Source organism: Scyliorhinus torazame, chromosome 1, assembly GCF_047496885.1.
Source record: "Scyliorhinus torazame isolate Kashiwa2021f chromosome 1, sScyTor2.1, whole genome shotgun sequence".
Classification (NCBI taxonomy): Eukaryota; Metazoa; Chordata; class Chondrichthyes; order Carcharhiniformes; family Scyliorhinidae; genus Scyliorhinus; species Scyliorhinus torazame.
In genome coordinates this window covers 254,670,764-254,697,216 of record NC_092707.1, presented here as the reverse complement: position 1 = coordinate 254,697,216, position 26,453 = coordinate 254,670,764, and the positions used below count along the sequence as shown (strand labels likewise).

Sequence of the window (26,453 nt, the reverse complement as noted above, 5' to 3'; positions counted from 1 at the left end):
GGGAGTTGGTAGTCAATGAGCTCCTCTGTGAGTTCAATGGTTGTCTGCTCATGATTCTCATGAGGGTTATAACACCTTTATGCTACACTCCTTCCCTCATTGCACTGAATTCTCACTGTCAGCAAATTCCTGTTTTTTGCACATTATTCAAGTCTTTTCATGATCACTTGCTGCGTTAGCAAATTCTGCTTGCTTTATACGTATTTTTGGACCACACCCAAGTTAGAAGAGCTGACTCAAAAAGATTGCTAAACATGGTGGACACAGCTTCAGGTGTCTCTGACTGGGATGGAGTACAAGATTTCTGTGCCCCCCACCCCCGCCGAGAAGTGATTATTAGGGGTGATCCTACAATCTCACACTCTCAGTAGGAAGGGAAAGTCAGGGTTAGCCAAAAGGAAAAAGAAAAACTTACATTGATATGTAAGTTCATGACCGAATGGAAACCCCTGGCAAAAAACTGCCAAAGAAAAACAGCACATAAGTGAAGGAAGGTAGTGTAGGAAAAGTGACAGTCATTGTGCCCACAACAAGGTCCCGCAAACAACATTGTGATAATGGCCAGATCATTGGCTTTAATGATGTTGGTTGCGGGAGGAATATTGGCCAGGACCTGAGAGAGCAGACAGAGTCTGAGTTAGACAACTCATCTGAAAGATGGCGGCCGGGATTCTCCGAAATCCCAGCCAAGTGTTGACGCCGGCGTCAACGGGCCTCTAGGCCTAGTCATTCTACCTGTCCTCGGGGGCTAGAACGGCGCCGGAGTCGAAAGCCGAAAGCCGGCCCGCCACAGGTCCGAGCATGCGCGCCACGGCCATCTCCGCGCCAGCCCGTGGACACATGGCAGTTGCTCCCGATCGCGGGCCTGGCCACTGTGGAGGCCCCCCCGAAGTCACCCCCCCACCCCCCCCCCCCCCGCCCCCCCCCCATCGTCCTGCAATGCAGCCAGAACGCCGAGGTCCCACCGGGTAGGACCATATGCAAACAATGCCGGCGGGATTCGGCGGGCACTTGGACCGGCGGGATTTGGCGGGCACGTGGCCCGTCGAGTGCGCAGAATTGACACGGGGGCCGCTTTCAACGGCCCCTGACCGGTGCCAAGGCGACCGCACTGGCACGATTGCTGCCGATTCTCCGGTCGGTCGCCAGAGAATCGGCGGCCCGCCGTTGGAGCGGCGTGGCGGGATTCTCTGTCCCGGCACGGGCTCGGAGAATCCCGGCCGACACCTCTGACAGTGCAACATACCCTCAACACTGCCCTGGAATACAAGCTTAGATTTTGTGCCCAAGGTAAGTGGGAGTCTCTGGATAATCATTTTAAAATTTTGCTGGCCTTAATGAAATGACTCAAACGTGAGATGGTAGCCACCTAGGATGAAATGGAGGATTTAAACTTTACTGGAGTTTCTTGGAGAGGGGACAGAGTTAGACACAGGCAATGTTTGGGTAGGGGGTAGACTGCACATATTCAATGGATGGCCAGAATTGAATGGTTGCTCAGGTAACATTAGCATTCTGCAGGGTGGCAACCCCTGCATACCAGCAAACAAAGGAGTGAAACTAGAAGGAAGCAGTTCCAATTTTCAGAGTTAGCGGAATGATTCTATAACCTGCTGCTTCAAGGAAAAGCTTCTCCGGGGAACAGTGAGCTTGCCCACACCCCAACCCGTGCCATGGGATGATGCTTAATATTTCCCAAGATGCACCTCTTATATTCAAACAGCATATTGTGCCCTAATAATAATGTATTGAATGGTATGAGACCAATATTTCACACCTTTATTTAATCACAGCTCATAGATCGAAATATATCATTGTGTATTGTCAATAACAGATTCGCCGATAACAAATAGACTTTGCCTCCAGTCAAACTGCAACCAAATTTTAACATATGTAACCAAAAGCAGTAGTTTTGAAGGAACCGTAATAATCATGAATTACAACAACAACTTGCATTTACATAGCACCTCTAATATAGTAAAACATCCAAAGTTGCTTCGCAGGAGTATTAAATTTGACACAAGCTACAGATGGAGATATTAGAACAGGTTCTCAAAAGCTTGGTCAAAGAGGTAGGTTGTAAGGAGCATCTTAAATGAGTAGCAAAAGATTTAGGGAAGGATATCCAAAGCTCGGGGTGAGAAACTGCAAATGGCAGAGTGGTGAAAATCAGTGACATGCACGAGGCCAGAGCTGGAGGGTTGTAGGGCCGCAGGATATTACAGACTTAGAGATCAACAAGGCCATGAAAGGGATTCGAAAATAAGGATGAGAATTTTAAAATCGAGATGTTGTCAGACGAGGAGCCAATGTAGGTTAGCAAGCACAGGGGTACAGCAAAATGCAAAAAATGTCATTTAAAATTAAATGTAAGAAAAGAATTATTGTTCATTCCAGACAGATTTTCAAACAAAGGTGGTGAAAGGAGGCTTGTATGCAATCGGAAATATCTTACCAAGGTAAACAGAACTTCATTTATTGCCTTCTGCTCTCAAATTACGTCTTACTTGTCTAAACATTTTTTACATTTGCTGTTTACAAGATCATAAAAGTTGAATCGTAAAGAACACTCACACTCATAATTCTTTTTGTTAAATCTTGACATAAACGGTTAACAGTGCACAACCAATAACTACTATCAATTTAATTTTCCTACTTCATTTAAAATGTATAATTATCATAAATGTCAAATCTCATCTGAATTTGGGTAAAACCCAACATTGAAAGCAACACTTGCTTGTGATATTTTAAAAGGTTTACCAGGGGATGCGATTTGTGACTGTTATGGTTCAAACAGTTGTTACAACAGTTCAACTCTACTTACACCTGCAGAAGTCATTTTTTTAAGTTGACATGACACTGAAGAGGAAGGCGAATTCCACCCGGAGGACTGGGAAGGTTGGTAGTTTTTCATTTGCACAAACATCTTGGCATTTGGCTCCATCGTACAGGAGACTACCGCAGTCGTGGGAATTGTGATGCGCCAGAATTAGTTGCCCTAGATTTCCAAATGTTTCCTTGCTGTGTGCGGAAAGCCCCAGATGCAGAGCACAGATAAAAGTGCACAGTGTTGATTTATGTTGGGGCACTTATAGGATTTTCATGATGCAAGCAGGCATTAGGGCAGGATGTGTGAGTAGGTCAGAATGAACTAGTTTCTCAATTCTCACAGGCTAGTTGATTGCTGTTGGCCTTGCAACCTGATTTTATTGCACCCCTTGTTTTCATTAAATTTCAAACACTTGATCATTTTTATTTCAAGGATACAGATAATAAAATATAACTGGAAGTCAATACAAATTACTTTTGATCCTTTTGCTGTTATGAAGAGGAGGTGGATTTGCATAAACCAAAACTCAACTTTTCGTCCTGGATCGGGCACCTTGCTGGCTGTTAACTTAGCCTCTTCAGTCAAGAGCTATTTCAATGGTTGCTGTCACTCATATACATTTTTAAAAATTACTTATTTTCTGAATGTGAGTATTATTGGCATTTTATTGGCCATTCTAGATGACCTTGAAAATTAGGTGGTGGGCCTTCTTCTTGAGCCGCTGCAGTCCATATAGCGACGGTGCACTCACAATGTTGTTCGGTAGTGAGTTTCAGGAATCCCAACCAATAATGATGAAGGAACGATGACATATATCTAAGTCGAGTGAGTGACCTGGAGGGGAACTTGGAGGTGGTGGTGCTTCCATGCGTCTTCTGCCCTTGTCCTTCTAGGTGGTGGAGGTCAGGGGTTAGTCAGCGTCAAACAACTGGTGAACAGCACAATGCAGAATGTGAACAGTACCGAGGGATTCATCAGGAGAATTGTGTTGCATGCTTGGAAGAAGTTACTAAATATTTAAGGGCAAACTTTGCAAAGCTCAGTTCTCATCGCAAATGTCCACCATGAAACTACCAATATGGCTCAGAGAGAGCCTGTTAAGTGGTAACACATTTCTTTGACAGGAAAGGGAGTTGGAGATGGACAGTAATTTGCATAGAATAAAAGAGTCAAGGATGGGTCATTTGAGAATGGGTGACTCTGAGATTTGAAGGAGGGGAAAGTGACCTTACCAGAGGAGAGGGAATTTCTAACAATATCAGCTAACATGGGGAGTCAGCAATATGATGAGCAATGGTTGAAGGGATGGGGGAGTGGGGGTGGGGGGGGTGGGGGGGGTGGGGGGGGGGGAGGAGGGATGGGGGTGGGAGGGGTGGGGGGGGGAGTGTCTCATGAACAAGGTGAACTCAGAGAGGGTATGAGGGGACAGGGGAGAAACAAAATGGAAATTCGGGCCTCAGACACTGGGAGACTTTGTCTTGATGGGGTTAACGGAAGGAAGTGACAGAGGGAGCTTAATGGATGGTCTTAATTTTATCAAGCACCTTGCATTGGTTGGACCTATGGCAATTTTTAAGTGTGAGTAGATAGGTGGTGAGAAGAAAGGGGAAATAGAGATATGGGATTAGGACAATGCCTTGTGTGGAAGATACATTTCAAAGTTTGTGCGAGATGGCTGTTTCCACTTTGTAGTTTAAGTTCAGTGGTGTTGCAATTCCAGTTGGGAGTCCCATAAACCCTGTGTTCATTATTGTGTGTGGAGCATGAGGTCAACGGGTGTGCTCCAATTTTATCAACCATGGCCAGGTGTGGATCGTCTTTGGGAATTCTCCCTGCTTGCCTGTCAAAATTCTGACAGAAGATCGACGGAAGCCCCAGAGAAAGTGTGTAAAAAAGGAAAGACTTATCTAGCACCTTTTGTGACCTCAGAATATCCTCGAGTGCTTTACAGACAGTGAGTGTTTCTGAAGCGTAATCATTGTTGCAATGTAGGGATCACAACAGCCGGTTTGTCCCCAGCAAGCTCCCACAAACACCAAAGATAAAAGACAGATCATCTGTTCTTCGTGATGTTAGTTGAGGGATAAGAATTGGCCAGGTCACCAAAGGGAGCATTTCCTCTTTTCCTCGATTAGTGCAGGGATCTTTCAGGCCTGCCCGAAAGGACAGGTGGGATTTTAGTTGAGCACTTCACCAAAAAGACTCACTTGCTATTGAACTGAAATGTCAGCCTAGGTCATATGCTTAAATCACTGGAGCAGCCTTCTGGCTACGAACTGGGACTGCTACTAACTGAGCCTGCCACCCGAAAAAGGTGGAGATATTATACTATGGCATCCAGTGATGTACCACATCGGGATTAGGATTAGTACCAAGCAAGATCACCCCGATGCAAAAGTGAAATACTGCAGATGCTTGAAATCTGAAATAAAAACAGACATTGCTGGACATACCCAGCAGGTCAGGCAGCAGCTGCAGAGGGAGAAGCACTCTGTTTGTCTCTCCACAGATGCTGCCCGCCCTGATGAGTATTTCCAACATTTTCTGTTTTCATTTGCAATCACTCCAATAGAGTTTCCCGCAAGGTTCTGGAGAAGGCGAGATATCAGGACAGCAACCAAAAATGGACTTTTCTTTTGAAGAATGCCACCTCACCTTTGACAAACCAAGTGCTGTGAATGTGGACTCTTTCTACAATCTACACTTCTAATTCTCAGAAACTAGAGAACCTACTTCACCTATGTTACAGTTTCAAACTCTGAAAATATATCTACAAATGTAAGGTTTTTTAAAACTCTTAGACACTGGCTTACATAGAAAACAAACTTCAGACTGTCAGAATTGTTAAGACTGACACACGTAACAGAACCCCCCCCAAAAAACTGCATTTTCCATCAGAATGCGTCGGAATTTAACATGAAATGTTTTGTTTGTGTATCTGAGATGTAAGTTACATCAGAAACACTGATCATTGCGATCACTACTGCCCACCATGGATTACATTTTAACAACTTGTGCAAGGTTTCCGAGGGGATTCTTTAAAAAACACAGCTGAGAGTTCAGTTGGTTTCCCTTGTTCATTGTTCCTGAAAGTAAAGGTGACGAGCTGCATTCTGTTTCCCGGTCTTCTGCACGTGGGTTGCACGTTGTCCCAAAGTATCTGCAGAGTGAGAGTGTTTATTCTTGCCGCTCTCCGAAGAGTGCAGCTAGCTGCAGATCTGACAGCTTGTCCAACGTCCCAGGCAACCGCAGTGTTTTGACAATAGACAATGCTGCTCATGCTCCCCCTCTTTTTCTTTCAGGAAAAGCAGGCAAAGTGTTTCCAAACGAATCAGTGGCCTTTGGCAGGGTTGGAAGAAATGATTGAGAAACAGGGCAGAGTTTGCCGCCCTAACCTCTGGGTGGAAGCAAGATGTCCTCTTGTGACATTGTACCATTTGAATGAAAAGCAGTAAGAGCACCGTCTTCTGTCAGATTGCAGATATTACCGTTAGCCTGTGGCCCACCCTCAATGGGCATGTATCACAATCATGACACAATTTGAGGGGAGGGTGGGATTAAAAATCCCAGGATTTGAACATGCTGCAGATTATTGTTGATGGATGGACTTTATTGCCCCAGTCTTGATTTGTCTTGATTTGTAAATAATAAGCCCTGGCCATTGTTGCCCAATAAACAGGCACTCAGCAAAAGAACACAGCAGCAGTTCACCTGATGGTTGCTTCTGACAGCTTGCAGTGGGGACATAGTGAAATATCAGGCGTCCAATAACTATAATCCAACAATTTTAAAAGGATGCAATAAAATAGCACATTTTAGCATGTCTATCTCTACAATAATGCTTCGGAAACGATTGTTCTGAGTTGCTACTGAGTCCTAATCACAGAATAGCATCTGGACCTTGACCGTAAGGGATGATATACTGTTTTCCTCTTCGCTTTCAAAAATGTTTTATGACTTACACTACGGCACTGGATAACCTCTCCCCCCCCCCCCCCCCCCCCATACCCCCACTTCTAAATATTTTAATTTGGAAGTTCTCAGCAAACGTTAACTTCTGGCCGCCTGGCTAAACCGTCACAGGGTTGAGGAAGTTTGTTTGTAGTCTCTCAGAATGACCGAAGCATAGGTTACACTGGGAGGGGTGCACAGCACTGACTCAGAGATTGGGGAGCTGGGGACAGAGCTGCCTGATGCCACTGAATCTCGGAAGGGGGAGGGAGGTGTGAGCGCGGGGGAGTCCTCCAGCGTGAGCTTGTTGGGGACGGGCAGTTCCTCCTGGATCTCGGTGCTGTCATACATGAAGTCGTCGATGAGATTGAACCGTTCGCTTTCCTCCTCGACAGGCGAGATGGGTTGAGGATTGAAGGTTGTCATCTGGAGAGGGAGAACCTGTTGGTCCAACTGGTACAGTGAGTTCATCCCGTTCCCGGGCACTGGCACAGTAAGCACTGAATTAAGGTCAGTCATATTGGTTGAAAATGTATTGACCACACCATGCAAATGATCCATTATGGACTGTTGCGAAGAAACACCTTTTGGGAACTGATCAGAAATGAAAAATTGAGGATCTTCTATTTCTTTAAGCTGCGTGATAGACATTGTTCGTCGCTGCAACATCATCTCTGGACTATTGGGAATGTCGAGTCTCAAGGGGTCACTTTCATCCTCTTCCACAACATTGTAAAGGGCTTTTGTGCTGGTGTCTGAGAAGCTGAGGTTTTTAATCTGATTCTGATATGGCTTAGTCAGGGGTTTGATTACAGCTGTCTGATTAGATGCACCATCTTTGCTCTTCACATGGACGGACAGTCTATGCCACATGTGTTGTCCCTTCGCTGGTCGTCCAGTTCCTGGTTCAGACCATGACACAGACTTCCCATTGGAACTGGGGAAAGATGTAAATTCCCAGTTAAAACCTTTTGCACCAAAACTGCAGCTGAATATTTTCACAGTCGATTTTTACAATTCTCCTGCCTGTACTTGCATTTTAAAGTGGGAGTGCCATTCCTTTGGGGAAAATATACCTGGAGCAGCAGTGAAGTAGAATAGTTTCACATGCAAAGATCAAGATGATTTCAGATTGCAAATAATATCGTGCAAATGATAAAATTGCCAAAAATTTACAATGTGCCCAGTGACTTGGCAACAGAGACAATGATCGCTCTTAAGCATCAATGTTTGTGTAAAGAGACCAATGTAATTTAGCAGGTGGCAAAATGTTGCTGTGTGTTACAGCCTATTAGGGCTGGACTAAGTTGCTGAGAATTAAATTAATTGATCAAAACAAACAATCCATTCAATACTAGTTGGCAATCTCCAGGCTACTCCTTATTAAACTTGGAATGATTGCATTAAAGAACAACTATTAGGAAGTGACAACAGGAAACATATTTGTTGAGAATAAAATAATGTTTACTGAATGATTTTGACATGCATACATTAGCCTTTGCAGTAAAACATTGGCATTCCTCTTGAATCCTTCGTGTTTAGAGTGAGAATTTACTGTTTCATCCAATTTTTCTCCCATTCAAGCAATCACACCTCTTCTGCTGAGGACACAAACAACTATGTCATGGGAAAATCCATTCATTTATCTGTCTGTCCACCCATCCATTCTCCCATTCAACCAGCCTGTCATTCATTCATCCAGCTCAAAATGCTGCATATAGCTAACTTTCCATCTATCTCAAGTAACCATAACCCTATCTTGCTAACCACCTATGCCTTAACCATTTGCCAAGCTTATCATCATCTATTTAGTACTAGAATCATAGAATTTACAGTGCAGAAGTAGGTAATTCGGCCCATCGAGTCTGCACCGACCCTTGGAAAGAGCACCCCACTTAAGCCCCACACCTCCACCCTATCCCCTTTTTCCCGGTAACCCAGTAACCCCACCTAACCTTTTTGGACACAAAGAGCAATTTAGAATGGCAAATCCACCTAACCTGCACATCTTTGGGCTGTGGGAGGAAACTGGAGCACAAGAGGAAACCCACGCAGACACAGGGAGAGCGTGCAGCCTCTGCACAGACAGTGACCCAAGCCGGGAATCGAATCTGTGACCCTGGAGCTGTGAAGCAACGATGATAACCATTGTGCTACCATATATTACATATATGGTCCAGCATCCACCCTGTCACCCATTTCCAACCTTACATCAATTCATTCTATAATTTATCTAGCCAATGAGTCATCCAGTTAGCTAGCAGCCAATCTAACCATCTAGCCACATAACTAAAACAACCAGGTTAACAGGAATATATACATCCAGGTAGCTCTCCACCCAATCTGCCAGTTAGCCATTCTCTTTCTTTTCATTTCTCCTAACTCTCTTTCTAATTCATCCAGGCAATAATGCACTTAGCTGCAATCTAACCAGGGGACGGATTCTCTGCCTGTTCACACCAGCAGGATTCTCCAGCCCCACGTCAGTGAATTGGAGATTTGGCTGAGCGCCAAATTCTCCACCTTCACTAGCAGCGGTAGTGGGGCACACTGGGATCGGAGAACCTAGATATCAAACATCCAACTATTCATCCAATTAGCTATCCAATCAGGTGTCCAACCAGACAGGCGGCCATATGTGGACAATCAAACACACTTCTATCCAGCAATGCAGACATTGATCAATTTAGTGAGTCATTTTTCTCTCCAGTTACCAATTGCCAAGCAACCATCCTTTCATTCAGCTCATCATGCATCCAATCAGACAATAATCAATTATCCACCTTCTATCCATTCAGACAAACAGCTGGTGTTCACCAGCCAGAACTGATGGAAGGTCACCTCACTCTGAAATGGTGATTCTATTTCTCTGCATAGATGCTGCCTGATGTGCTGAGTAGATCCAGCATTTTTTTGTTTCATATCACATTGAAGAATTTCATATCTTAGTTGTTTGAGGAGCTGGAGCAAAAGTAGTTTAGTGAGGATCGGAGTAATGGATAAATGAAACTTGGTGGGGGCTGAGATAAGATCAGCTGAGCTTTGGATCAACTGAGGTGAAAGGAAGGCAGACACTGAGAGGAGGACCAGGAGAACAGTTGAATAGTAGATTGTGGGCGTGGAAGGTACATGGTTGAAGGCTTCATCGGCAGATGGGCTGAGGTCAAGGGAGGTCTTGATTATATTATGGAAGTGATCTTTGTAATTGAGAGGATATGTGTTTGGATGTTGTGCTCAAGGTTGAATAGGTTATGTCCGAGACAGTGATCAGGGAGGGAGATGAAATCAGCAGCATATGCGTGGAATTTGTGGCAGGAACAGAAATGTTGAAATTGTGGCTCATTCAGGGTTTTATGTCAGACAGACAATCTAATGATAGAAAGGCACTGGAGGGGTCATTGAAGTACACAGAAGTTACATTGTTCAAGATTGTTCAGCCCAAATTGTTCACATCTCTTCAACCCATTTTCCTTCACCCATCCGTCCATCTAATCTTGAATGTGGCCATAGTTTCTTCCTCTGATATCTTATCTACAAATTTCAACAACAATTGCTCCAGCTCTATATCCAATTATTGATACACAATGCAAACAGGACACAGTACTGAACCCTGAGGGATGTTATCACCCATCTCCAACCACATTAACTCTCACTTCTAACTAATCTTAATACAGTTTTCTATCATCTCCTAATTCCATATGCCTTAATCTCTTCTAATAATCTTCTATGTAGTACCTTGTCAAATGCTTTTCTAAAGTCCAGGTACACTCAATCCACTTCACTTCCCCCATATCTGTTAACCCACAAGCAATTCTGCAACAATTGTTACAATTTACCATGATCATCCCCTTTTGAAATCTCTGCTGTGTACTTATCTGTCTCCGTTTTTAAAAAATCAGTACTACATTAGCTACTGTCGAGTCCTCTGGTTTGCATTGGCACTTGTCGAACCCTGTCAAATAATTTTTAGGGCCTCTTCCGCCTCTGGGTTGCAGGCTATATCCCATTGGGCCTGGCACTTTGTATCCCTTTAGCTTACTTAATTCATCTAAGATATTTGTTTTAACCATCAAGGATACATTTATCTTACTTTTAACCACTTAGAACCATGGAATCCCTACAGCACAGAAGGGTGCTGTTCGGCCCATTGTGCCTGCACCAACCCTGTGAAAGAGCACCCTACAAAGGCTAATTTTCCCTGTCAAATCAGCTCTACCCCCTTAACCTAACCTGCACATTTTTGGACACTAAGGGGCAATTTAGCATGGCCAATCCACCTAACCTGCATATCTTTGGATTGTGGGAGGAAACTGGAGCACCCGGAGGAAACCCACACAGACACGGGAAGAATGTGCAGACAGTCATCCAAGGCAGGAATTGAACCCGGGTCCCTGGAGCTGTGAGACAGCAGTACTAACCACTGTGCCACCATGCTCCTCACTTAAGAATTCACCTCCTCTTAGCTATCCTTCTCTTTCGTAAAGAGAGAGGCGGTGAGAGTAGAATTGCACAGCATCAGTACAAGTGGCAGCACATGTTTTTCATTTATTTGTTCTCAAAGTGTGTGTGTTTTGCTGACAAGGTTGACATGTATTGCCCATTCTTAGTTGACTTGGAGAAAGTGCTGATACAACTCAGTAGCTTTCAAAACCTACGACAGAGGGAAATTAAAGATCCACAACATTTGTATGGAACTGGAGTCACATATGGACCAAAGTGAGTAAGGACTAAAGGTTTCCTTCTGTTAATGGGCATCTATGAATCAGTTGGATTTCCATGTGCATGGTCGTTAGTACAGCTGCCAGTTTTTGTTAAATTCCCATTTTCTTTTTATGAATTCAATTTTTCAATTGAAATGGTCAAATTCGAACTTGCGTTCCTTGGATAATCATAATACCACTGTACCCTGATCTACAGAAACCTGTGTTAAACTGGCTGAGCTTGTTAGAATGGAGATTGCAATGCTCTGATTCTGATGGTCATGTGTACTGAATAGGCAAATACACAGAATGAACTTCCATACATTGACCAGTGAAATTCTGGGTCATAAGTCTGAGACACTACCCCGCCCCTCACACTGTGCCCCCCCAACCCCCACCTGAGGAAATGTCGACCCTGAGCAGACCAACTAGGCCACCTTGCAAAGATGACATGCTCAGGTGGCCTCCGGCAGACCCAGCAGCATGCAAACGCAATGGTGGGCGCTGCTGGAACTGCAACTAGGCCTCAGAATAAAGACAACGTGGATCCCGGAGAGAGGGATGTCAGGGCTAATGGATGGGGAATGATCGAGGAGCTGAGGGAGGGAGGGGGAGGGGGGGGGGTGGTGAGGGAGTTGGGGGTGGGGGTGGGGGGTTGGTTTTGATGGCCAGAAAACAAGTGACAACAGGGTAGAGGTGTGACATTTAAAAATATATATTTTTATTGGAGATTTTCCATTTTACAATATATTTTGCAATAAAACCCGTAATACCCACAGCAGATGATACACAAAACCAATGTAACAAAACCCATAACCAACTGTGCTCACCACATGCACCAAGAGAAGAAAGAAAACCGAAAACAAACAAAACAAGACAAGCCCCAACACCCCCCACCCCCTCCCCCCCAGAAACTGACGCTGACTAATTCCTTAAAGTAGGTAATGAATGGCTGCCATCTCTGGTAGAACCCTTCAACCGACCCCCTAATGGTGGATTTGATTTTCTCCAGGTACAAGAATTCCATTAGTTCATCCAACCATGCCAAGGCGCTGGGCAGAGATGAAGACCTCCACCCCAGCAGAACTTGACTCTGGGCAATCAATGAAGTGAAGGCATGGTGATCTGCCTTCACTCCTGCCTATAGCCCTGGCGGGTCTGACATCCCACAAATGGCCACCAGAGGACTAGGCTCCAGATTGATATTGAGAAAAACTGATGTGGTGCTGAAGAAGGAGACTCAAAAGGTTATCAGTTTGGGGCAAGCCCAGAACATATGTGTGTGATTGGCCGGACCCTGGAACACCGCTCGCACCTGCCTTCTACCTCTGGAAACAAACCACTCATCCTAGTTTTGGTCAGGTGCACTGTATGTACCTCCTTAAGCTGGATTAGAACAAGCCGCGCACATGAAGACGTGGCGTTCACCCGATGAAGGGCCTCACTCCACACCTCATTATCCACCATAGATCCCAATTCCCTCTCCCACTTCGCATTCATCCCATCTGTGGAGTCCGAATCCTCAGGCAGAATTCGCCCCTAAATACCAGACGTACTACCCTCCTCCGACCCCACCAGCTAAAGGATCCTTTCCAACAGTGACGCTGCAGTGCCAAGGGAAATGATTGGAAGGCCACCCGTACAGAATCCCTTATCTGGAAGTATCTGAACGAGTTCAACCCCAGAAGCTGAAATGTCGCTGACAATTCCTCCAAGCCGGAAAACTGTCCCTCTACAAACAAATCCCCGAATCTCTCAGGACCATTCCCTTCCCGCACTCTGAACGTGGCATCCAATCTCGATGGCTGAAATAAGTGATTAGCACAGATAGGGACCATCCTTGATACGGGTCCAAGCTTAAAAAGCTGCCTAAACTGTCGCCATAACCTTAAAGTGAACACAACCACCTTGTTTAGGAGTACCTTGCTAGAGAAAATGGAAGCGAGGCCATCACCAATGCACCCAGACTCGATCCCCTGTATAACCTCTCCTCTATCTGCCCCCATATGGAATCTGGGTCACTGCACCATACCAGCACCTTCTCAGCATTGGCTGTCCAATAATAATAAAGCAAATTCGGCAATGGTAGCCCCCCCCCCTCTCCCCAACTACCTCTCCCTTTGAAGAACCACCCTACGGATCTTCGGAGTCTTTCCCACCCATATAAAGGATGAGATTAACCTATTAACCATCACAAATAAAGATTTAGGGAGGAAGATGGGAACTTTGGAAGAATATTAATTTTAATAGATTGGACTCTGCCCGCCAGGGACAGGGGAAGGTTGTACCTGTAATATCGTGCACGGGACCTACGGGGCGTGAATGCTTTTCTCCCCCGTGCTCCTCGCAGAGTACGAGCTACGGGATGGGAATGCTCTTCTTCTCCATGCTCCTTGCGGAATATGAGGTCCCTCGCTAGGGGCAGGGTATTCCAATTAACCAATGTATATAAGGTTGCCCAATGAGGCACCGACCAAATAGGAACCCAGTAGGGATATATCTGGTAGAGTACATATCGTTTGTGTAAATAAAACTTTGTTTCTTATGTCACTCCGTGTGGACTCCCATGTCCTTATTAAACAGGCGATGAGGAATCAACTGGTTTGTCCCATGTTTGCAGATCGTACTTAACAATATCCACCAGACTTTCAAGTTCAATTTTGAAGCTGGGCCCAATCATGGGCCACCTGGACACCCATATACCTGAACCTAGAGCTGGCCAAGCGAAAGGGCAACATCCCCAAGTTGGCTCCTCTCCCTGGGGGGGTTTAACCAGAAAACATTCGCTCTTTCCCAGATTCAACTTATTGCCTGAAAATGAACCAAAGCTCCTTAGTACCTCCATTATATCACCCATAGTGGGGACCGGGTCGAAAACATAAAGCAACAGATCGTCGGCAGATAGGGACGCCCAAGTTTCACCCTTCCCCTCTTTCTCCCCTTTCACTTACCCTAAGCCCTCAAAGCTATGGTTAAGAGCTCAATCGCTAACGCAAATAAACATCATACACCCCTGTCTAATCCACCTATTCAAATGGAAGTACCTAGAACTCAAGGGAATTGGTGCAAATGCTAGCCGAGGGGACCCTATACAACAGTCGTATCCATGAAATCAATTTTGACCCTAGACCGAATCTCTCCAGAACTTCAAAAATGTACCTCTACCCCACCCTATCAAATGCCTTCTCGGCATCTTAAGACACAATTACCCCAACCCGGGCCCCTTGGACGGGAAGGGAACAACATTCAACAGTCTTTGAATATTGGCTGACAATTGCCGGCCCTTAACAAAGTTTGTCTGATCCTCCACAATTACCTAGGGAGACAGAGCTCCAGCCTGACCACCAACAGCTTAGCCAGTATCTTGGCGTCCACATTTAACAATGACATTTGGTTAACAACAAAATGGTTTCAAGGAGGAGATAGATATATTTCTGATAAAAATGGGTTAAAGGGATATGGGGAACAGATGGGAAGTTGAATTTTGAGACCAGGGAGAGATCAGCCGTGATCTGATTGAATGGTGGAGCAGGCTTGAAGGGCCGAATTGCCTACTTCTGCTCCTAAATCCTATGTTCCTATAGGTCGGTGTGACCCACACTACTCCGTTGGGTCCTTATTCTTCTTTAACAGAAGGGAAATAGAGGCCTGCAGCAGTGTAGCAAGCTGGAATCCCAGGGGATAAAGAGTCATAAACATATTGACCTGCAACGGAACCAACTGATCAGCAAACCTCTGTTATAATTCCACCAGAAACCCATCAGGCCCAGGAGCTTTACTTGTTTGTATCCACCCAATATCTATCAAAATCTCCTCAGGGCCCAAGGGGTCCTTCAACTCTTCCCATCTCTCATCCTCCATCTCCGGAAACTCCAACCCATCTAAAAATGCCGTCATGTCCCACCACCCCACCAAGGCTGCCGATCTGGAAAGGTTCTTGTAAAAAGCCTCAAACGCAGAGTTAACTTTATCTGGAGCAGAAATCAAGCTACCACCCGAGTCCCTAACCTGAATAATCTCCCAGGAGGCCGCCTCAGCTGATGAGCCGATAGATGGCTGATCTTTTCCCCGTAAAAGAGCCCCCTCGAACGCCACAACTGTCTCACCGCCTTTCCTGTAGACAACAGATCAAACTGTGTCTGCATCTTCTTCCTGCTTGCCAGAAGCTCCGGGTTAGTCACATGCTTACCTGCGGTCCACCTCCAAGATATCATCCACCAACTTCTGCTGTTCCACCCGTACCTCCTTCTTCATATCTACCTTATAATCTCTCCTCTATTCACCACTTTCAAGGCTTCCCAAAGCATGAAGAGTGAGACTCATTGCTGTTAAATTCAACATGCTCACCAATGGCCTTAGACATGGGCCCACAGAACCCCATCTTCGGCAATAACCCAGATCTAAACTCCACTGTGGGCACTGAGCGGGACCCGACTCTAAAACCAAATCCAGCAGATGTGGGGCATGAACCGAGATGACAATGGCTGAGTGCTCTGCCTTCCTCACCCAAGGGAGGAGACAGTTACCCACTAGAAAAATGTCGACCCTGGAATACATCTTATGCACTGGAGAGAAGAACGAGAATTCTTTAACCCCCCCCCGAGTGCATAAACCTCCACGGATTTGCCCCCCGCCACCTTTTCATAAATGCGAACGGCATCTCTGCCACCCCCCAGAGCGCCAACGACTTTGGCCTAGAACGGTCCAACTTCGAATCTGGCATGCAATTTAAATTGGTGTGTTGAATCCAAATCCAGAATGGAAGCAAACAGCTTCCTAATAAATACAGTGTCGTCCCAGTTCGGGCATATACGTTGACTAATACACCAACCTACCTGCCAGAGACCCTGTAACCATCACGTACCTACTGTATGGGTCCACTACAACCTTGTCCGCCAAACAAAGAACATGTTTATTGATTAAAATCGCTGCCCATCCCCAACTCGAGCCCTATTGTCAAAGCCTGAGTGAAAGACTTGGCTCACCCACCCCTTCTGCAGTCTGGTCTGGCCCCTCACCCACAGATGTGTCTCCTGCAAAAACATCATTTCAGCCCTCAGATTCTTTAGGGGAGAGAAAACATTCAACCTTTTCACTAGGCCCCCCGATCCCCTTACATTCCAGGCGACCAACTAAATTGGGGGCCACCCATTCCCCCTTAAACCGGAGTCAGCCATTTCTGCCGTAAAGGTTATCAAATGCTTGCCCAGAGGATGTAGGCCCAAGGCTCACCCAAGATGGCCACCAAGCCAATCTAATTCAAAAGTAAAACAAAGAAAACCCCATGGTCACTGTCAGAAAACTAACCCCCCCCCCCCCCCCGCCCCACCGAATCAAACCCCACCCAAACATCCATATTGATTACATTCCAAAGAACAATACGCCCTCCTAACCAACCCCAACCCCCAACAAAACAAAAATGCTAGGCTCGTTGAACCACAAAAAACTTGCCCAACAGGCTGCAATCCCTCCCCCCACCTCACTCCCATTTGCTAGCTAAACATTTACTGCTGGCAAGATAGCCCCTACCCAGGGCAGAAAAAGAGAAAGAAATACCCCTATCCATACCGGCTACAAGAATACAACAAAATTCAACACCCCTACCAAGAGCAAGAGCCCATTGCGAGCCATATATTTCCAAAGAAAAGAGAAATACTGCCTTAAACAATATCCCACAGAACAGTTAACCTCCCATCCCCCCGCCATACAACTTATGCAAGACAATCCCACCCCACCCCACCCAAAAACAAACAAATAACAACAAATATATACAAAATACCCCAAAACCCCTCCCCATAAATAACCGGAACAAGTCCGCACAGAGCCCGTTTAACTCGATCCCAGCCCATGCTCTGTAACAAATTCTTCAGCCTTCTCTGCAGTATCGAAGTAGCAGTCCTTTGATCCAAAGGTATCACACACCTGGCCGGGTACACCACTCCAAACCACACTCCAGTCTTGTACAAATCTTCTTTTGCCTTATTAAAAGCCGCCTGCTTCTTCACAAGCTCCACACCGATATCCTGGTAGAATCTAATGTGGCTCCCTTCCCATCTCGAATCACGATTTTCCTTGGCCCACTTCAGGACCACCTCCTTCTCCTAGAAACTGTGAAATCTGACTAAAACCGCTCGTGGTGGCTCATTTGCCTGAGGCTTCTGCCAGAGTGTTCGATGGGCCCTGTCCAACTCTGGAAGGGCAGTCAGTATACCCACCCCCACCATCTTACCAAACATCTGCAAAATATATGCAGTAGAATTCAGGCCCTTCACACCCTCTGGCAACCCCATGACTCTGAGGTTTTGTCTCCTCGACCGATTTTCCAAGTCATCCACATGTGTTCGTGGACATCTTCAACCTCTCCCTACTCTGTTCCGAGGTTCCCACCTGCTTCTAGAAGATCACCATCATACCGGTACCAAAGAAGAACCAACGTGCCTCAATGACTAACGTCCAGTGGCCTTGACATCTATCATTATTGTTATGGGCCAGGGCTTAGAAACTCCAAAGTATATTATGAAGTTCACCTGACCTATAACCTTTATGTTGAATTTGGCTAGGATGAGTACTCAGGTGTGTTTTATCAGTCTTCCTAGATACTTTAATCAAAACAAGCTTTATTCTAATAACTTAATTAACATTTATATATAAACACACAGCAAGAATTTTTTATCAATTACAGACATAAAGATACCCCACAGCTACAGTAATCTATGTATAACACTTAATGATTTCCCCCTTAACTGTTCCAATTTAAAGACAAAATCCAATAAACCAATAACCCCTTTTCAAGGGTGTGGCCCAGCACTCTGCATTCTCATTTGAATAAGACTGGCTTTCGCTGAGATTCTGACCCCGTCTCACCAGCATATTTAAACCCTTCCGGAAAACAAACTATATCTTTTAGGTTACCAAAGCAGGTAGTTATAATCAATTTTTTTTTTATTGGAACAACTCTGCAAAATGAAAACATAAAAAGTCAGAAAAAAAAAATTTCTTTCTCCCTGAGTCCACAGCAATCAAACTGAAAATGAAACTAAAAAAAACCTCACACCCACAGATCAGCTCCACCCACAAAATTACATCACTGAAGCCATGTGATAAGACAAAATGTTTTCTTAAAGGGACACTTCCATGACATTATGAAGTGCTTCAAGATGTTGGTCATGAGACACATCAACTCCATACTCCCAGAACGCCTTGATCCACTGCAATTCGCATACCGCCACAACCGGTCCGCAGCAGGCACCATCTCCCTGGCCCTACACTCATCCCTGGAGCATCTCGACAACAAGGACTCCTACATCAGACCCCTATTCATTAACTACAGCTCTGTCTTCAACTCCATAATCCCAGCCAAGCTCATATCAAAACTCCTAAACCTAGGACTTGGCTCCTCCCTCTGCAACTGGATCCTCGACTTCCTGACCCATATACCACAATCAATAACACCGACAATCTGTCCTGGTCCCCCACGTTGACGTTACAACCAAGAAAGCACAACAACGCCTATACTTCCTCAGGAAACTAAGGAAATTCGGCATGTCCACCTTGACTCTTACCAATTTTTACAGATGCACCATAGAAAGTATCCTATCTGGCTGCATCACAGCCTGGTATGGCAACTGCTCTGCCCAAGACCATAAGAAACTACAGAGAGTTGTGACTACAGTCTATCACGCAAACCCACTGCCCATCCATTGAATCTATTTACACCTCCTGCTGCCTTGGGTTATTCTCTCTTTGAAACTCTTCCACAGGCAGAAGGTACAAAAGTATGAGCTCACGCACTAACAGATTCAAAAACAGCATATTCCCCACTGTTACCAGACTCCTGAATGACCCTCTTATGGACTGAAATGATCTCTCCACGCATCTTCTCCACTGTGTGGCACTACACTCTGTATGCTTCACCTGATGGCTATGTCTATGTATTTACATTGTATAATTTATCGTGTGTCCTATGTTTTACATGGATGGAATGATCTGCCTGGACTGTACACAGAACACTACATTTCGCTGTACCTCTGTGCGCGACCTCCTCCTACATGCCGCCACCGCAGGTTCACGGGTGTAACATCTTGAGGCAGTGTGTCCCTGATGTGCACAAGTCATGAAGGACATACTCCTTCTTCCTTCCCACCTTTTAACCAATCTGGTTAAAACAAAAAAATGGCCTACCCACCCCTACCCACTAGCTCACGCCAACTGAATTATGGTGTGGGCAGCAGAATAGACTGGTCAATTGGCCTGTTAAAAAGTTCAATTGCCTGTTAATTGTTTTTATAAATGGTGGGTGGGCTGCTGATTTTGGTGCACGCCTATCTACTGTTTTATAGGGAATGGCCCAGGGCGGACACAAAGGTGGTGGGCTAGCCACCCACTGAAATGAAATGAAATGAAAATCGCTTATTGTCACGAGTAGGCTTCAATGAAGTTACTGTGAAAAGCCCCTAGTCGCCACATTCTGGCGCCTGTTCGGGGAGGCTGGTACGGGAATCAAACCGTGCTGCTGGCCTGCCTTGGTCTGCTTTCAAAGCCAGCAATTTGAAAGGAGGGAGTCCCAAAAATTTAGTCCATATTTTCAGGATAGTGAAATCAGTAAACCTCAGCATTGAAATTGGCTAATACAATTGGCTCACTACTCATTGGGTATACTGTCTTGACACAGCGATCGGGGACTGATTAAACAACAGTGCCTTAGTAGGCCGAGACCTAGCAGGAAAACATCAGTGGAGATCTACTACAACCTGCAGCGAGACACCTTGGCAACAGCTACCATGCATTCACAGCCATTAGAGTTACCATGCCACTGGACTTTTGTTTGTCACAAAAAGCTGACAGTATATCCCATAGAAGCACTAATGTTGGGTACCACTCTGCTCTGCACAGCGGAATGAGGAGGCTGCCTTCTGTGTTTGTGCAGGTCTTTTATGACATTTATATGGTCACTTGGGCATCATACAGTGCCCCTAAATCAGGGTTTTTCAAACTCACGGTCGGTACGCATGGGTGGGTGTCGAGAGGGTCACGGAGCGATGGGTCATGGCGTTCCCGATCATGGGAGAAATGCCCAATGGCCGCGACTGGCTTTTAGGTTGAGAATGCCGGCTGAGACTGCCGGCAGCTGCAGCATTTTACCTTGCTCCATCGACTGGCACCCAGATTATGCAACGGGTGATTAGCTTTCCGCATGTCACATCTGGTCCCCCATTGTTCCGCTGACCAATAGGAGGAGGCGGGGGGTGGTACCTCCAGTGGTGGGACTGTTGGAGCTTGGGGCCTGTGAAGGACACGGACAGCAGCCAAGTGAGGTTTGTGTGAGAGGTGAGAATGGCGGGTCACGATGCTGGCAGTCAGCACCAGTTCACTGGCTTCCACAAGTACTTCAATGCCTACACCATCACAGGGAGGAGGAATTATGTGAGAGCTACATGGACAGGGGTTGCAGCAATTTGTTTGCTCTTCAAACTGAGATCCACATAGAAGGTACCAGCAGCAATCACAGAAAAGAAATGGCAAGTAGTTCTCCTCTCGGGCAGGGAAAGTGGAATTTAAGGACCAGCATGTGAAATCTGTGTGAATGTTTGAAACCGCTGCAATCAATTGTGTATAAGCTATCAGTTTTCACAAATAAAACTCATGGGACTCCAAATACAATTCTACAGAATAAACTGTCCAACCTCTCCCTCTGACGTCAGCTGCGGCTCAGTGAACCCCACTCTTGCCTCTGAGGCAGAACATTGTGGGTTCCAGTCCCGCCCCGGAGAGTTGAGCACATATCTGGGCAGGTATTCCACTGTTCCACTGTGGGAGTGCTGTAACATTGTATGTGCTGCCTTTGCATGCAGTTTTGAACTGAGACTCTGTCCGTCCTCTTTGGTGGACATCAAGGATGGCTTGCCATTATTTAAGGAAGAACACAGATGTTATACTTGTGTCCTGGTCAATATTTAACAGGACTAACACAGATTCTCCGGTAATTATCTCATTTTGTTTATGGAGCTTGCTGTGTACAAATTGGCTGCTCTGCTTCTTACGCAGCAACAGTGGTACTTCATTTAAAAAAATAAATTTAGAGTACCCAATTCTTTTTTCCAATTAAGGAGCAATTTAGCGTGGCCAATCACCTACCCTGCACATCTTTGGGTTGCGGGGGTGAAACCCACAAAGACACGGGGAGAATGTGCAAACTGCACACGGACAGTGACCCCAGACTGGGATTGAACCTGGGTCCTTGGCGCCATGAGGCAGCAGTGCTAACCACAGTGGCACTTCATAGACAGTGAAGATCTTTAGATCCACCCGTGGCCCCAACAGGCACTAGATAAATGAAAATTCTTTCTTTGACTTCATGTCCACTTTTTGTTGGGGTTTGGCTTTATTCTAACCAATGATGAAAGAATCTCAGTTAATGGTCCAACCCATTTAACCCATGCATAGTGTGTGCTCTTAGTATGAATTTTTCCAGTGCTCCCCTCTTGGACTGATCTGTGAGGAGGACCAAGTGTGCTGGCCAGTCTCAAAGTTTCACCCATGGCTTGCTGGCATTCTGATTGCTCGCAGACTCCTCTGGACATCATGAGGGACTGACAGGTGAGTTGGCCATGTCTGGTGCTGTTGCTTGCTATTGTCCTGTTGGCCTATTCACCACCACCTGCAAGATGCTTGATGAGCTGATGCGGCGATTCCACCTCGATAGCCAGCACCCTAGATCCAAGCCTACCCCAGGTGTGCTGTCAGAGGTGAACATAAGGCCTCTGAATTCCGAACTCCAGACTGTCCAGGACTGGTCCCCCAGCACATTGAAACTGACCAAGAGGGCATTTACAGGCTGCGTCAAACCCTCTCATTCCAACAGTAGGGTACTCCTGAGAGACACTCACATTGTATTAATGAACTGTGCAGCTGCACATATAACCTGCCTTGTCGTATGCTCAATGCCACAATACAGCACAGACAACTGTTCATCTCCAACTACTCAAATCCAGTCCATGGACTCCCCATTAGACCTTGTGGGGTATTTTACATTTACAGAAATGTTAATGCCATACAGCCAGGGACCTCTGTTTGTGAATGTGCTCTGCAGGAACCGAATCTCATGTTGAGTCAATGGAAGAAACCATGTTGGAATTTCTGGCCTGCAGGAACCTGGACCTCAGCAGCCACTTCTGCTTACCTATACTCCTTACTCCTCCCTTAATCTCTGCATATCTTTAGACCTGCGTGCAGTTGTGCTTGAAACGGGGGGGAGGGGGGGGGGGTTAGTGTTGTAGGTGCTTGTTCAGTGATTGCATGGTAGGAGACTGAGAAATCAGACAAAAATACAGTGTTGAAATGCTGCTGACTGGTTGGGTGCTCTGGATCCGTGGAACACATACAGGCCACCAACACTTAAAATAGTGCAACTCTATTTTAATAAGTTAGAAACTGTCGAACATACTTTCACTGTGGGTTAACACGATGTTAGATTAAACTAAAGACCTATGCCTGTCCGAACCAGTCTATGCACTGAGCACATGGTGAGGATTTGTGCTGTAAGCTGTAAGCTCTGTCCTTGTAGGAGGCTGTATCCCGAATGAGCGGGAACTCTGATGCCCCCTGTCTTTATAGTGAGTGTGCTCTAACTGGTGATTGGCTGCGGTGTTATGTGTGTTGGTTGGTCTTGCTGTGTGTCCATCAGTGTGTGTATCTGCACCATGATATACTGGTGTATATTATGACATCCCCCCTTTTATAAAAGAATGTATGTGTGTGGCAATAAATAATGTATGGTGAGAATGTTCCTAACTACGTTCCTAATATGCGAAGACATATTTACAGGACTACGTACATGAGAACTAAGCTATTTACATGGGAAGGTGCCTGGTGCAGAGAAGCAGTATGCAACAAGAATAACAAGATCAACACTATATACAAACCAGGGAAACGATCAAACAAAGCAACAAAAAAATTCAGAGAGTCTCTAAGTCCGCAAAGTTCATAAATCAAATCTCTGAGGTGGGCGACGAATTCTGGTTGACCGCCTCAAGGGTGGGTCGAGAGCCGCCAGTTCAGGAGCGGGCTGGACTGCGTCAGAGTCAGGGGGATGCAGAGTGACAGGGAACTCTGCATAGTCCGTGGCAGGGTCATCAGGAGGGCGAGGCGACAGTGGAGGATCACGTGGCAAGTGTGGAACGATCCGAAGGGCGCGTCGATTGTGGCGCAGAATAGAGCCATCCGGTAGACGAACCAGGAACGAGCAGGGGGCCACCTGCTGAGGGACAACAGCGGTTGCAGACCAGCCCCCATCCGGAAGATGGACACGGACGTTGTCATCTGGAGCCAGAGCAGGGAGATCAGCTGCACGGGAGTCATGAGCCGCCTTGTGCTGTGCCCGAGACAGCTGCATCCGGCGAAGGACCGGAACGTGGCCGAGGTCTGGGGCATGGATGGACGGCACCGTCGTCCTCAGGGTACGACCCATGAGTAACTGGGCTGGCGACAGGCCAGTGGACAGCGGGGCAGAGCGATAGGCCAGCAAGGCAAGTTGGAAATCGGACCCAGCGTCGGCAGCCTTGCATAGGAGCCGTTTGACTATATGTACTCCCTTCTCCGCTTTGCCGTTGGATTGGGGGTACAGGGGACTGGATGGCACATGGGCAAAATTGTACCGCCTGGCAAAGTTGGACTATTCCTGGCTGGCGATGCAGGGGCCATTGTCCGACATAACCGTGAGCGGGATGCCGTGTCGAGCAAAGGTTTCTTTACATGCACGAATGACTGCAGACGAGGTGAGGTTGTGCAACCGTATCACCTCCGGGTAATTCGAAAAGTAGTCCACGATCAGGACACAGTCTCTACCCAGCGCGTGGAACAGGTCGATGCCCACCTTGGTCCATGGTGACGTGACCAACTCATGGGGCTGCAGGGTCTCACGTGGTTGGGCCGGCTGGAAGCGCTGACAAGTGGGGCAGTTGAGCACTGTGTTGGCTATGTCCTCATTAATGCCGGGCCAGTAAACTGCCTCTCGGGCCAGTCGGCGATACTTTTCCAAGCCAAGGTGGCCCTCGTGTAGTTGTTCCAGGACCAGTTGGCGCATGCTATGCGGGATGACAATGCATTCCAGTTTTAGAAGAACCCCGTCTACTACCGCCAGAGCAGCTCTGACATTATAGAACTGAGGGCATTGGCCCTTGAGCCACCTGTCGGTTAGGTGGCGCATTACACGCTGTAGCAAGGGGTCAGCTGCCGCCTCGCGGCGAATTTGGACGAAGCGTTCATCCGTGGCAGGTAGATTGGAGGCCGCGAATGCCACATGGGCGTCAACCTGGCAGACAAATCCCGCTGGGTCACATGGAGTGTTGGCTGCCCTGGCGAGAGCGTCCGCAATGATGAGGTCTTTGCCTGGGGTGTATACCAGCTGGAAGTCATGTCGCCGGAGCTTGAGAAGAATACGCTGGAGGCGAGGCGTCATGTCGTTCAAGTCTTTCTGTATCATATTGACCAGCGGACGATGGTCGATCTCGACGGTGAATTGAGGAAGTCCGTAGACATAATCGTGAAACTTAACCACACCGGTCAGAAGGCCCAGGCACTCCTTTTCTGTCTGCGCGTAGCGCTGCTCCGTGGAGGTCATCGCACGTGACGCATATGCAACGGGGGCCCATGATGAGGCCTCATCATGTTGAAGGAGCACTACCCCAATGCCGCATTGACTGGCATCGGTCGAAATTTTGGTCTCCTTTGCTGGATCAAAGAAATCTAAGACCGGGGCCCTGGTCAGTTTTGTTTTGAGTTCTCTCCATTCGCGCTCGTGGGCAGGGAGCCATTGGAAGTCTGTCGTCTTTAGACCAGGTTCCTGAGAGCCGTAGTATGAGAGGCGAGGTTAGGGATAAACTTCCCTAAGAAATTGATCATGCCCAGAAATCGGAGGACCGCCTGCTTGTCCTCTGGTGTTTTCATAGCTGTGATGGCAGCTACCTTGTCCGCATCCGGCTGCACACCCAATTGGGAGATGTGGTCCCCGAGGAACTTGAGTTCCGTCTGACCAAAAGAGCATTTGCCTCTGTTCAGGCGGAGGCCATGCTCATGTGTACGTCTGAATACGCGCTGGAGACGACTAACATGCTCCTGCGGGGTGGTGGACCAAATGATTATGTCATCGACATAGACGCGAACACCTTCAATGCCTTCCATCATTTGTTCCATAATCCTATGGAACACTTCTGATGCAGATGAGGGGCGGCACCGGAGATTCGGCGGGGGCGGGAATTGCGGCGCGCTGGTTGGCGGGCCCCCCCGCTCCATTCTCCGGCCCGGATGGGCCGAAGTCCCGCCGATAAATTGCCTGTCCCGCCGGCGTGGATTAAACCACCTTTTGAACGGCGGGACAAGGCGGCGTGGGTGGGCTCCGGGGTCCTGGGGGGGGGCGCGGGGCGATCTGGCCCCGGGGGGTGCCCCCACGGTGGCCTGGCCCGCGATTGGGGCCCACCGATCCGCGGGCGGGCCTGTGCCGTGGGGGCACTCTTTCCCTTCCGCCTCCGCCAGGCGGAAGAGACTCCCTCCACTGCGCATGCGTGGGAAACTGTCAGCGGCCGCTAACGCTCCCGCGCATGCGCAGCCCGGCAATGTAATTTCCGCGCCAGCTGGCGGGGCAACAAAGCCCGTTTCCGCCAGCTGGCAGGGCGGAAATTCCTCCGGCGCCGGCCTAGCCCCTCAATGTTGGGGCTCGGCCCCCAAAGATGCGGAGCATTCCGCACCTTTGGGGCGGCGCGATGCCCGTCTGATTGGCGCCGTTTTGGGCGCCAGTCGGCGGACATCGCGCCGTTTTGGGAGAATTTCACCCATGATCCCAAACGGCATCCTGTTGTAACAATATCTGCCAAAGGGGGTGTTAAAGGTACACAGTTTCCTGCTGGATTTATCGAGCTGGATTTGCCAGAATCCTTTTGAGGCGTTGAGTTTGGTGAAGAGCTTGGCACGAGCCATCT

At 47.1% G+C, this 26,453-nt stretch overlaps 1 protein-coding gene across 2 annotated transcripts in view; it reads right to left on the bottom strand.

Moving 5' to 3' along the window:
* Positions 1 to 1,756: 1,756 nt before the first annotated feature.
* Positions 1,757 to 26,453, bottom strand: part of LOC140420708 (metabotropic glutamate receptor 1-like) — a 912,336-nt gene continuing 887,639 nt past the window's right edge. Inside the window, exon 9 of one of the 2 annotated variants that reach the window (XM_072504710.1) lies at positions 1,757 to 3,719. In XM_072504710.1, coding sequence (XP_072360811.1) covers positions 3,647 to 3,719 — 73 coding nt within the window. In that variant the 3' untranslated portion in view covers positions 1,757 to 3,646. Of the gene's footprint in view, positions 3,720 to 4,195; positions 7,719 to 26,453 lie in introns of those variants that run through there. The other variant, XM_072504706.1, reaches the window with a different exon arrangement.